Source organism: Cryptomeria japonica, chromosome 10 (assembly GCF_030272615.1).
Source record: "Cryptomeria japonica chromosome 10, Sugi_1.0, whole genome shotgun sequence".
NCBI classification, from domain to species: Eukaryota; Viridiplantae; Streptophyta; class Pinopsida; order Cupressales; family Cupressaceae; genus Cryptomeria; species Cryptomeria japonica.
The window spans coordinates 681,014,220-681,028,505 of record NC_081414.1 but is presented as its reverse complement, the minus strand read 5'-3'; the positions used below and the strand labels follow the sequence as shown (position 1 = coordinate 681,028,505).

The window sequence follows — 14,286 nt, the reverse complement described above, 5'->3', positions numbered from 1 at the left end:
TGCACCAAAAGATCGAGCTATCAACGCTCGATACAAATGCCAAATTTAACCCGACCCACGAGAGGTGGTTAAGCCATGTCACAAGTCCCGAAGGAGGTTTTGACCACCAATTCAACAAAGCTAGCTCACAATAAAGAAAAAGTTAGCTCGAATTTAAATTTGAAATTTGAATTTTTAATGTTTATGATTTATTCATGTAATAATAAAAATTACTTTTTTTTATCAATAGAAATTACAAGAAATATGCATATGATCCACACACAACCCCATCCTACTAAGATCTTAAAAAACATACAAAACAACGACATCACCCCCATCCTGCAAAAACCATACAGTCATACAAAAATGCCACACTACCCCCATCCTGCTAAAACCATACAAAATATACAAAGCAACTACACTACCATGATTAACTACCATGATTTCTTTGCCTTTGTCACCCGTTGCATCCTCTCATCCAGCCATATCATATGTACCACCTACGACGTCTTTGTGTTTTGTTCTTCTTTATCGACCCTCGTAGCCTAACTTATTTGCGTTTTGGAGACGAAGCCGTTGATAATGGTGTTGAACGCTTTGCATATGGTCCCCATTTTTTTTAGTTCCTCCCTAATGCTGTGTTCCTGCTTGGCTCTCAAATAGTATTCCACACCATTCATTCCTATTTGTGTTGAAGCTCTGTGCACCTCTTTATTGTAGTTGACACTCCATAAGAGGAAAGGTCGCAGAGGAGGAACTCACTCACTCACATTGAACCAATTTCCAATGGGACAAACAAAGCCTTTACTTTCCCTCGCCATTCCTATAAAACTCTCCAAACCCCCACACCATTCCTCTCGGATACAATTGCTAATCACCCATTTCACCATTTCTTTGGACTCCAATTCGAAACACCATGCTACAAACATGGAGACTCTATCAACATTGGTTCCGTATCAGAAATGTGCCTTCATCTCCAAGGATGATTTTGACAAGATTCAAGAAATATCTATCTGTGAACTTGAAGACGTTTGATAGGCGCTCGTCAAAGATATATCCCCAAAAGGCTACCATGGGCTTTGTCACTAGTAGTGAGAAATTTTCTTTCATTATACCTATAGTTAATACCTTCCCCTCTGAGTGAAAATCAATCTTTCTCCAAATAAAACAAATAGCCTTGGGGTTCTATTCACCGAACATAAGCTTCCGTCCACAAAGGACACTTTGTCATCTGAAGACATAAATGCAAGCAAATTGTATCTAATAAACATGACCGCACCAACTCACCCATGATCGAAATCTCCAATTGATAGAGTTTCTTTAAATGCACCTAGCTTTTCGGGGAATGAACAAAGAGATTGTCTTCAGTTAATCAGGATCCTTGTTAAGTTTGGTACGGAGCCTGAGATGGCCGCCGCCACCACAACGAACCATTGCACCTTCATTTTTCGACTGTACGACATGATCACCTTGCTAGGATACACTTATTTAAAAGACTCCTTTTAGATAACTCCCAACATTAATAACATCTGAAAGGAATATGTATCCTCTCCTTCGGCAAATTCGAATTTGAATCTAGTCATCACATATTTTGACATCACCTGCCACCTGCCACCACAATCCACGACAGATGGATGTCAACCAACATAGCCTTCAGAAGAGTTCAATGATTTGATCGTTTGGATGGGGGATGCACACGTTGATTTCGCCTTCATGGAGATCGAAGGCTTGATTTGCGCATTCATCTGCTTCTTTGTTGCTATTTCTTAGAACATGGAATACTTTAAATCTTTGGAATATGGTGAGAAGATTTTTAATACACTAAATTTCACAATCAAGCTTCCAATTTTCTGCCTTGCCCCTAAGGATATAATGAATAATAATCTAGGAATCTCCTTCAAGATGTAAATTTTCCACTCCCAACCTTCCAATCATTTGAACTGCCAGAAGGGCAACCTTGGCTTCAATATCATTATTAGATTCCACTCCTAAGCATTGATTGCACCTAGCAATAATATGACATTGTCAATTTCTTGCAATACAACCAACACTCGATGGCTCGAGATCTGAGATTGCCTCTCACCGTATCGTCAAAATTGACCTTGATCCATCCCTGCTCTGGTGACATCCGTCTTGTTTGGCTAACATTCTGTTGTGAAGGATTAACCCTTTGGAGCCCATTAACAGGCCAATAATAAAAATGACTTTGCTCAATTCTAAACATCTATATTTAATCTAAAATTGTAAACAAGGAATCTAAGAATCCAAATCAATTTCTAAAAAAAAGAAGAAATAAAATAGACATAAACTATATTTTATGCAAAAATATTTCATTTATGAATTTATTATTATATGAAATACTCTATCGAAATTAGTTTAGATATTTTAAATACATCTATCTAAAAAAGTACTTAAAAGACATAAATTTGAAGTTATTTTCAAAATATTATGTGTATTATTAAATATTACTATTTTGACATATAAATGACTGTCAAATTTAAACAAAAAGACGAGGTTGTAATTTTTGTGATGTATTTTGTATTGAGGAGAATCAAACTCAGGGTCATATAGGTGCCCACAACACGACTCTACCATCACACCAAGCACCCTTCGACAAGATAAGAATTTTTGTTAACACACACACGCTATTACATGATGCCAACCCTTGCTATCATTGTAGAATATGTCTCAACATTAATTAAGAAAAAATAGATATGCAATTTTTTCTTTTGGATGAATGTGTGTGTTTGATTCTATTGATTATAAAATATACACATTCACAAAAAAAAGGTAGGACACAAGGTCACTCCTTAGAGTCATACAAGCAGTTTCCAAAAAACAAATAAACAACCATAACAATAACAACCACTAAACAATGAGAGCAACATAAACATAAGACAAAAGAAATCCCAATCATTTGATTTACCCCATACATCAAAAGGGTTTGGAATGATGTCACAGACAAACCCCCACCCCTCTTCTATTTGCGTGCAGCTATTCTAGTTCCAAAACCGCAATACGAAGTCAATAACATGCAAGTTATTAATCGTTATACACCGTTGATTTTTAAAAAAATGACCATGATTTTTTAAGTTGTCAACAACATGCAATAAGAATTAAAAGTTTTGAAACCAAAATAGACACATCCCTATGCAACCCAATTTTCATCCACTAGAAAATGAACCAACTACTTCATTAATATGTTGTTGACTAATGTCAATGGTTGTCTAGCCTTGTCTTAGTAAACTTACTTATCTCCATTCCTCCACCCATATTTTCAACCTTCAACAACTGAATATATCAAGCTACTAATTAGAAGCACCTAACCTTTCGGTGAGTTGAACTGCTAAGGAAATTAATATGGCAACAAACTTTTGTAGCATACTCAACTATATCATCACATAAAAGTTAATGCCGCCATTTACATCGCTGCCGCCTTCAATTCTCATTTCCCTGCATTAGATGTTAGGTAATCTGCCAATTTGCCAAAGTTCCAACACGCTCTGCTTAAATGCCAACAAAGCTGAATCATACCACGTGGAGCCTGCTTTTTCCCCTGCCAACGATCTCCCCTCGCACTATTTCGCCCCATGTCATCTGCATGCCGTAGTTTTTTAAAAATTTAACAACAATTCTTTTTTTGAATATATTGTTCATCTTTGATCCCTCCGCCAGGGAGTTGTAATAGGCGAGGGAGGTCGAAAGGGTCCCATTCTTATTGTTTTCGACGATTATTGTGAGGAGAAGGCAGTTGAAGAGTGTTGAATGCAGCCAACACGCAGACGGCCTCTTCCAGGGCCTTCACATTTGTGATCTCCGCCTTCTTCTCTATTAATTCTTCTGCATTTCCATTTTTCAGAGTAAGGAGAAGGATTAAACACATACCCACTTGATTACAGTATGTCTACAATGTCTACATTTGCAGCTTGCAGAATCGGGGCTCCTCAGGCTCCTTGTGGGCTGCTGGAACAGTCCCCAAAAGTGGGGTTGCTTCGTAAGGATTTTAATGTCTCCAATCCACATTTTTCTAAGAGTGTTTCCAAAAGCGTTTTGCAGAGGGCTTCTTGTTCTGCCAAGAGGAAACCTCGTGCCCCTGTCGCTGCAGTGGCATCTGCCTCAGCGGTTGTTGAGAAGGTGCAAAGCAAGTCAGACCCGGTAAGCTCCATATTTCAGTTTTCCGGATTTGAATAGTTTTGTTGCGTTTTGATGTTAGGTATTTCTAGTGAAAAAAAGGAAAAATCTCTGTTGGAATTTTAAATGGCATTTGGGCTTGTATGGCATTTGAATATGTACTCAAGTGGCTTTTTAGGCAGTGTGTTATATATTGCCTTATTTGATTTGGATCTGTAATATGCGTTTGTAGGTCTCGAATGGTAGATTGATATGATTATATGTATGTGGGCATTTCATAGATTTGGGTTCTCTATTACAGATCCTCTTTCTGAACTTTCTTCACATATATATTTCACCTTGTGTAGAATATAGGATATTTTTTCTTGCCATTCGTGCTTTTTGTTGATACTCTGCATCGTAGATTCATAATCCTCTGTGCTGCTTGGATTTGAATTTCTACCGTTGTCTTCAAGTGCGATTTCTGCTCTGGAGCTAAAAGATGAACATAATTCCTTATTAGCCAATGGCCAAAATCGTGATGCTTTTTTTGTTTTACTTTTTGGGCTATGGAGATTGTGGGGATTCATGTTCCAATATATTTGTATATCTGTGTTGCCAATCGCCATGCCCAAGTTGATATCTTAGTTCGAATCTTTTGCCTGCCTGTTGTACAGTGTAGCTGGAAAAAGTTCTATGCCCTATATGTTTTTATTTGTCATAGAAAATATATGCTCATGCCTCAGCTGACATTTTGTGCAAATCATATTGAAGATCTGGCCTCTCGATGGCAAGCATTAGAAGCTGATCTTGGTTTCTTTGCTACAGATCTTCATGCACAGTAGTGTCATGTTTATGCAAGTCATGGTGAAGATCTGTACTTCTTTGCAAGCCATTTTCAGGCAAAGCAGGGCAAAGATCTGGATGTCCTCATCTTCTGGGAAAAATAACCTTCCATTTGTATGGGCTATTTATCTATTTATTGTGGCTTCTTAGGCACGTTGTTCCAATTTCTATTATTCACGGGATGATTCATAATCATTGTCTTCATAAGTTATGCACAGCATTGAATCAAGTATATGCCTGGAAAATAAAAAGTTACAGTATACTTGCTGAATACAATTCAAGTTAATTGCCAGAAGAGAGTGCTTATTAAGTTTATTGCTTTTAATACAGTTAATCACGAGGGAGGAGGGCTTGGTGCTGTACGAGGATATGATTTTGGGAAGATCATTTGAAGACATGTGTGCTCAAATGTATTACAGAGGAAAGATGTTTGGGTTCGTACATCTTTACAATGGGCAGGAGGCAGTCTCCACTGGATTTATTAAGGCTCTTGAATCCCATGACTTTGTTTGCAGTACTTACAGAGATCATGTGCACGCTCTCAGCAAGGGCGTATCTGCACGTGCAGTAATGAGTGAGCTTTTTGGCAAGACTACTGGTTGCTGTAGAGGGCAAGGAGGCTCTATGCATATGTTCTCTAAAGAACATGGTGTATTGGGTGGTTTTGCATTTATTGGCGAAGGAATTCCTGTTGCCACTGGAGCTGCTTTTATGTCAAAGTATAAAAGAGAAGTTATGAAGGATGATAAATCTGATAATGTCACTGTTGCATTTTTTGGAGATGGTACCTGTAACAATGGCCAGTTCTTTGAATGCTTGAATATGGCTGCCCTTTGGAAGCTTCCTATTATTTTTGTGGTGGAGAACAATCTATGGGCTATTGGAATGTCTCATATTAGAGCTACTTCTGATCCAGAAATCTGGAAGAAAGGACCAGCATTTGGGATGCCAGGAATTCATGTGGATGGTATGGATGTGTTGAAAGTTAGAGAGGTAGCCAAGGAGGCTATAGCCAGAGCAAGAAGGGGTGATGGACCTACTCTGGTTGAATGCGAGACATATAGGTTTAGAGGACATTCTCTTGCCGATCCAGATGAGCTTCGTAATCCTGGTAAGGAATTTAGCAGTCTTCTGTGGATGATATGCACTTTCTATCTGCACAAATCCATGTCCATTCTTTGTTTGTTACATAAGATGGTAGGCCATAAAGATGCACAAGAACAGAATGTAAAAGTGTTTTACTGTCTGGGTATTTCTAACAGTCTAGTTGGATTTTAATCCCACATATTTGAACACTTGTTCTAATTAGAAAGTTAGGATTCTGGGTGTCAGCACACAAACATTATTCCTTTTGCTTTTTTATGCACTCGTTTTGCAATGGATCGCATCTGTTATCAGTTGTGGATCTACACATTCTAGCTGCTTTAAACTCGTAGCATCGTTCCTAGGATCAATTGATTGTATACACGCAACTCATCACAAAAGTGTTTACTTGTCCATCCCAAGTCTGCGTGTGAATAAGGTAAGTAGGTACCTTAATAAAGTCTCTGATTTAGTCTTTTTGTTGAGAACTGGTGACCAACTTGGGCCTTGAGAGTTCATGTAAGTTAGAACTATGAAATTATGAATTTCTTTCAGATGCGAGAGACAATATTGCAGCTCAAGTTAGTTTTTTTGTCTGGTTAAGGCTGTTGACAAATGAGTATTAATGAATAGGGTGAGTAGATGTGTGTTGCAAGTCTACTGAGATTTTCTAGCTTTTTCAAACTATCAACACAATTCCCAGGATTAATTAGTTGTAACTTGTATATATGCATGTGATGTTCATCATCACAAAAATTAACTGTGGCAAGTTCATCCCAAGTCAAATATGAGTAACAAGGAAATTGGGCACCTGAACAATGACTCTGGTTTGTTGTTCTTGTTAAAGACTGACTCATAACCAGCTTGAGCCTTAAGAGTTCATATCCACAAGTATTAAGTTAGAAGCTCCTTTCAGATGTAAGATGCAGTGTTGAAGCTCAAGTTAGGTTTTGCTACTAATTGTTAGATACGAGTTTTTGCAATTGTGTATCTTTTTTGTCTGGTTAAGACTATCGACAAATGATTATTTATGTCTTGTATTTGCAGCGGAGAAGGCTCACTATGCAGCAAGAGACCCAATTGTGGCTTTGAAGAGTTACCTAATTGAGAACAATCTTGCCAATGAATCAGATCTTAAGTCAATTGAAAAGAAAATTGATGAGCTGGTTGAAGAGGCTGTTGAATTTGCAGATGCAAGTCCTCTCCCCGAGCGTGGTCAGCTTCTGGAAAATGTGTTTGCAGATCCCAAAGGATTTGGGATTGGCCCAGATGGGAGGTATAGATGTGAGGAACCAGGGTTTACTCAAGGCACAGCTCAGGTTTAAATTTGGATGACTATGTTTTTTAATTATTTGATTAAGCATAAAGATTGTTCAGGATGGAGACTTTCAATACTTAAATGGTGATCTCAATGATCATTGGTATGTAAATGAACTTTCTCCATGAGCTAAATGATGGTTGTTATCTGTTCGAACAGCATTTTTTTGATTGATTTTGTTTTTAGCTTAAGTTTGGAGTGACAATATGACATTGTAGACATGCAGCTCTAACAAAAATTAAGTTATTCAATAGTTCTAGCTCTGTTCCAGAATAAATAGCAGTATTGCATTATTTTATCAACGGTTTATGCTTTTTAATGTGTACCAAATATTTCATTCTTGAGATATGGGATGGTTTAATCTGAATAGATTCGCATGCAACATTTATTTATATTAATCAAGCTCTATGATCATTATCATGTAATCTATATTCCTTCAACTAACTTCAGATTTAATAAACTGGTTTCGGAGTGTTCTCGAATCATAATTGGACTTTCATATCTTTTAGACACCTAAAATAAGTTTCTTTTTTTAATGGTTATTGATGTTGCAATACTTTTCTTTCCTCTTTTTTTCATTGTCTGGTTAATGAATTGTCATTTCTAAAATTGACCTTGATGTTGCAGTCCTTTCACCTTATACAAAGAGTACTGTATATATTGGTATATTAGAAATCAACAAAATTTTAAATCTATAAAAATTGAAAACATTAGCAACTCCATAAAATATTTCTTCCAACATTTCTCCCGATGTAAACTGATTTCAAAAATGATTTTTTAAGTTTTTGTAGCCCTAATTTTAACAAATTTTTAAATCTACAAAAAATGAAAAACATTGCCAACTCCATAAAATATTTCTTCCAACATATCTCCCAGTATGTTAAAAATGATTATATAAAACCATTAGTTCCCTACATGTATTGGGAGTTCACATCTCAGCAGGTTGAGAGCCTTATTCTATGTAGATACATATTGTGCAAATCATAAAAGCACTGTCGCATGCTCGAAAGAGCTTAAAGCTACAGCACAATCTAGAAAATGATTTATAAGGCCCCAGCCTTTACAATCTAGAAAATGATCTATAAGGCCCCTGGGCAGCTCATTTGGTATATACCGGCAATGAAGCAAAACATGTATGGTCAAACAAGCAATTACCCACTTACCCACTTTATAATTGAACGAGTCAACCTGAGAACAATGCACATGGTCCAGAGCTTTCCTGTGAAAGTCTTTGTTTCTTATGAGTGTTCGCAAGCATGTTAGGCAATTAGTTGTTTGAACAAAGAGATCTTGTATTGACTATGCGCTATATAACTATGCACTATCCTAGAGCAGATGGCTTAAATATCACACACTTAAGTTTTGATTTTTATTAACTATGCACTACCCTAGAGCAGATGACTTAAATATCACACTAAGTTTTGATTTTTAGGCCAGCCTTAAAAGGTAGTGCAGATGGCTTAAATATCACACACTAAGTTTTGATTTTTATTAACTATGCACTACCCTAGAGCAGATGGCTTAAATATCACACTAATTTGATTTTTATTAACTATGCACTACCCTAGAGCAGATGGCTTAAATATCACACTAAGTCACTACCCTAGAGCAGATGGCTTAAATATCACACTAAGTTTTGATTTTGATTTTGATTTTTGGACCAGCCTTAAACCACAAACACTAAGCAACATATAAACTTTATATAAACTTTTTATATTAACTTTAGGTCAAAACTGAATAAAAAGACAATACTTTATAAGGCCAATAGAAACCTAAGTTAAAATGCAAAGCCATAGGGTAATAAAAAGACAATACTTTTTAAGGCTAGGACACACTAAGTTTTGATTTTGATTTTGATTTTTGGACCAGCCTTAAACCACAAACACTAAGCAACATATAAACTTTATATAAACTTTTTATATTAACTTTAGGTCAAAACTGAATAAAAAGACAATACTTTATAAGGCCAATAGAAACCTAAGTTAAAATGCAAAGCCATAGGGTAATAAAAAGACAATACTTTTTAAGGCTAGGAGAAACCTAAGTAAGTAATAAAAAGACAATAAACCTAAGTTAAGCAACATATAAATTTTATATAAACTTTTTATATTAACTATATAAACTTTTTATATTAACTTTAGACCATTAGGTCAAAACTGAATAAAAAGACAATACTTTATAAGGCTAGGAGAAACCTGGTCAAAACTGAATAAAAAGACAATACTTTATAAGGCTAGGAGAAACCTAAGTTAAGCAACATATAAATTTTATATAAACTTTTTATATTAACTTTAGATCATTAGGTCAAAACTAAATAAAAAGACAATACTTTATAAGGCTAGGAGAAACCTAAGTTAACCATTAGGTCAAAACTGAATAAAAAGACAATACTTTATAAGGCTAGGAGAAACCTAAGTTAAGCAACATATAAATTTTATATAAACTTTTTATATTAACTTTAGATCATTAGGTCAAAACTAAATAAAAAGACAATACTTTATAAGGCTAGGAGAAACCTAAGTTAACCATTAGGTCAAAACTGAATAAAAAGACAATACTTTATAAGGCTAGGAAAAACCTAAGTTAAGCAACATATAAATTTTATATAAACTTTTTATATTAACTTTAGATCATTAGGTCAAAACTAAATAAAAAGACAATACTTTATAAGCCCAAGGCTAGGAGAAACCTAAGTTAAGCAACATATAAACTTTATATAAACTTTTTATATTAACTTTAGATCATTAGGTCAAAACTGAATAAAAAGACAATACTTTATAAGGCCAGGAGAAACCTAAGTTAAAATGCAAAGCCACAAGTAATAAAAAGACAATACTTTATAAGGCCAGGAGAAACCTAAGTTAAAATGCAAAGCCACAAGTAATAAAAAGACAATACTTTATAAGGCTAGGAGAAACCTAAGTTAAAATGCAAAGCCACAAGTATAAAAGTAAAAGTAAAAGTAAGATGAAGATTTGGAGGAAAACTAATCCATGTGACCATGGAAACTATTCGGAGAATCAAGCTTAAATTTATGTGTGTTTGTGAAGCCAAGAGTTGTCTATTTGGAGAGATAACACCTCGTTTGTAAATGTGTTTTAATTTGTAAATGTTTATGCTTGGATGTGTGTTTAATTTATTAATTCTAAAAAAAGGGACATTGCCATGTGTATTCAAGTGATGTGTAATTTTGTGGTGTCATTTGACACATGTTGTAAAGTGAGTTGGCAGTGACATGTCCTTTGGAAGGAAATTGTTTTACCAATGTATTTTTCAAATCTCCTAGTATGGTCCCAAGAAAGTCTTGGATAGGGAGCCATTAGTAAGGTCAACTTAGGGTTGACCTGTAGGTAAACTTTGGGTGAGTTTTTATAAGGTTAAACTAACTCCTAAGGTCAAGTTAGGGCATTTTTAATGGGCCATATGATGTATCCAATGTACCTATTAATGAAGGTCAATTTTAGCCATGTGTCCACTCCCTAGGGATTGTTTAGTCACCCCAAAAGTTGAGTTTTTCAAGATAGTCGAATTTCAACTTTTGAGGATCTTACTTAGGTTAGACAACCTTCCTTATGAGTGACTTTGCTCTTGCCTATTCTCTTTTACCTTTTTGAGGTGCCTTGGCTAGAGAGCTTGTAAGGTGTTGGGAAGACCAACCTATGAACATCCCTCACCCTTCTCAAGAGGATCGGAAAGAGTGAGGAGTGTCTTCTTAGGCAATGGTTTGGGAGGGAGAAGTTTGATCATGAAAGTATGAAGCAAGTTGTTGCTTTGTTGATGGAGAAGTCATACAATCTCCATGAACCCAATTTTGAAGATGTATACCAAATTGCCAAGCATTTAAAAAAAAAAAAAGATTTTGGGAGTTGAAAATGAGGGCGAACCATCAACATTTTGCTTAAATATTTTAAGGGAATAATAAAAAGCCCATAGAAGCATTAATGACCACCCTCTCAACACTCTCAACAAGGATAAAAAAAAATTGTAATTGCCATAAAACAACTTTCACTTCATCGATATAGAGAGATTGCTATAAAACAACTTTCATAAGAAGAATCTATTAATTGCTTAGAGATTCATTTTATGATAACAAGAAGATAAAAATTCATGTTTTTGATATTAAAAGCAGCCAAAACTAGGGGGCTGACTCAGATACAACTCACATTAACAACAGAAGAACAACTGTTAGCTGAAAAACAACAAAATCATAGCCTCCTAAAACTTTCCTCTATCGAAAATTTTAAACATACTACCCATATTAATAGAGTTTAAAAGAGTCATAGTAAACAGTAAAATATGCAACACAAGGCTAAAGATAACCAAGTCCAAGATTAACCAGCAAGGATTATAATTATAACTAGAAACAGTAAGGCCACCAAGGCCATCCAAAAACTCAAAAAAACACCAAGTAGCTAACATCCCTACTTCTTTTTACCATGACTCATCTTGGGTAGGAGCCTCCTAGCCCAATCTTTGGTGAGAAATTTAAAGAGGTCTTTGTAGTCCTCTTCCTCCTTCTGTTTTCCTTTATGGGTGTTCTCCTGCAAAAGACACAGGGTGGTCGCAGAGCTGTGCATGGCTTTCAACGAGAACCTGGTGACCTCATGCAACCTTTTTTTGGTGAAATTCACTCTACTAACAATTTCTCGCATTTTCTCGTTCAAGGCATCCACTTCTCCAAATCCAGCAGCTTGCCCTTCGCTTCCTCCTTAATACTGCTAGCTTCCTCCATAATCCATAATAACCATTTTCTCAAACCTAAGGGTAGGGGACGGAGAATTGGCCCGAGACTTGGGTTCAAAATCCGGGTTCACAGAGTTGTTAGGCCTTTCAGAGACATGGGTAGAGCTACCAGGATGAGTGGCCGAGGTGGAATGAGACGGGGCCACTTTACCCGAGGGGTTGGTATCCTCCTTCGCATCCTCAAAATCACTCGTGTCATGGGATGAGGAGGGGTCCTTTAAGGGTTTCTCTTTTTCAGGGGGTTTGGACACTAGTCTCACAGAGCGACAGGGAGGTTCATCAGTGATATCCACATCAGAGTCAATTTGCTGGATTTTCACTTTCTTGGACTCGAAGGGTTTTGAGTCTTCCGAATGGTAGACACGCTTTTTGTTTTTCTTGCTGGAGGAGCCAGGTTTGAGCAGAAGAGTACAGTTTTCTTCAGGGTTGGTAGTGGCCATGGACGGGGACTGGTTTTTAGGCACATTTTGGCCCGTACTCGTGCAGGGAGGGAAAAGAGCCAGGTGGAAATTATACAGGTGAAAGATAAGGCCTTGATGGAGAATAGTATAATCCTTATTTTTCTTCTTATCTTCAACAACATCTCTCACATTAGTAGCCATAGAATGCAATAGATAAAGCGAAATAGAAATAAGATCCCTATACCTAAGATAATTAAGAAAAGGGAGGTGGTAGTAATAGAAAACCCCATACCGCCCTTCGAGAGTAAAATATTTCATAATGATGTAGCACACCTCGTCCCATGGCGGCGGAAACTCCTCATGATTGAATCCACCAGCCCACTTCATAGGGTACTCACCACTGTGGAAGAATTGATTTAGACTAGTGGTGTTCGAGATATGACTCTGCTTTTTCCATTTTTGGCCTTCCATGGAAAGGCCCATCGCCTGAGCAATAACCTCCTCATTCACTTCAAACGAAATGCCACCCATAGTGACCCTTCTATCTTCCCAAGAAGCCACAAACTATTTAGACAATCTCTTGTCATTACCTTTCATACTCTCCATGAACTTATCTATTCCTCCTTCCATGCACACAAACCAAACCGTCGGTCTGGCTTTGAAATCATCCGTTTTATCTGGTTCAAGTCTCAGTCTGTCACCCCCAATAATCACTTCCACCAGCTTAGCGGTAGTAATGAGAAGCAGTGCAATGGAAATACAGAGCCGCTCAAAGCAGTCTAGAAACAGACCTAGCAAATTCTGATATAAATCAATGCAATAATCGCTGTGATTATTGCAAGTCGTGTTTAAACAAATCTCCTAGGACTGAGATCTATTCCGCTCATGTGAACCATCAATCCACCCAATGTTTCTTAGTCGAGACAAGTTGTTGCCCTCATCACCACCAATGTCATTCGTCTAGATGATTAAAAAAATACTGCCTTTCCCGATATCGGTACTCCGCAAGTAGATAAAATCATTATTTAACCCCCTTAAATTATTTTGGGAATGATAACTAGGCCATATGCAGCTACGTGGCATATCCACCCCACAATTGGCGGGCTCCAACTTCAGATTCCAAATTTGGTAATTTATGATCCTCATTGGATTACAACTGATTAAAAGGTAAAATAGAGGGAGGGGAGTCATAATTAGAACTTAGTCTTTTCTTTCTCCAAGATCTCCTTGGTGATCATTGATAGCGGATTAGTATTCCTCCAACACCGTAAGCCTTCTTGCAGCATGTCGACAATAGCCATGGAGTCGGCAACCACATTCCCTTCTCTGTAAATGTGGCAAATAGTGAAACTATCAAGGTTATCTAGAAGCATTCTTACATCCCTCAATATCACTTCCACTTCCCAACCCGCCGCAGTTCTTCCACTGACAACCTCCACAATTATTTTTGAATCACCTTCAATTTCAAGTTGTCTGATACCTATAGCAATGGCGAACTTCATTCCCCATAAAAGGGCCATTCCCTTGGCTTGGTTGACAATATGATTCCTCAGGCTTCTAGCAAAGGTGGCGATAAGACCACCCTAATGATCTCTTATAACACCACCTCCCACTTGCCAATTATTGTGGGCTGCCCCATCAAAGTTTAATTTGTGCCTTGAGGGACTTGGGGCTTCCCATTTGGTCATATTTCTGGAGTTTTCAGCATCCCTTAAGATTTTGTTATTTCTTTCTTTCCAAACACTCCAGCATATATGAGGAGGGATCTGCTTCCACAACTGTATAACTAGGGGGTGGTGGGAATGT

General features: G+C 37.0%; 1 protein-coding gene across 2 annotated transcripts; it reads left to right on the top strand.

Moving 5' to 3' along the window:
• Positions 1-3,500: 3,500 nt before the first annotated feature.
• Positions 3,501-7,638, top strand: LOC131063446 (pyruvate dehydrogenase E1 component subunit alpha-3, chloroplastic). 2 transcript variants are annotated; one of them, XM_057997250.2, is made up of 3 exons: positions 3,501-4,134; positions 5,266-6,046; positions 7,066-7,638. In XM_057997250.2, the coding sequence occupies exons 1-3, from the start codon at positions 3,880-3,882 to the stop codon at positions 7,341-7,343; spliced, it is 1,314 nt and encodes a 437-aa protein (XP_057853233.1). In that variant the 5' UTR covers positions 3,501-3,879; the 3' UTR covers positions 7,344-7,638. The 2 variants fall into 2 exon arrangements, with proteins under 2 accessions (XP_057853233.1, XP_057853234.1); XM_057997251.2 differs by lacking the exon at positions 3,501-4,134 and adding an exon at positions 4,920-5,049.
• Positions 7,639-14,286: the final 6,648 nt, after the last annotated feature.

What these genes read in the sequence shown, in the direction of transcription:
- LOC131063446 (XM_057997250.2), top strand. Translation starts at nt 3,880, where the DNA reads ATGTCTACAATGTCTACATTTGCAGCTTGCAGAATCGGGGCTCCTCAG. An exon ending in TGCAAAGCAAGTCAGACCCG is followed by an intron (nt 4,135 to 5,265) that starts GTAAGCTCCATA and finishes CTTTTAATACAG; the next exon opens with TTAATCACGAGGGAGGAGGG. An exon ending in AGATGAGCTTCGTAATCCTG is followed by an intron (nt 6,047 to 7,065) that starts GTAAGGAATTTA and finishes TTGTATTTGCAG; the next exon opens with CGGAGAAGGCTCACTATGCA.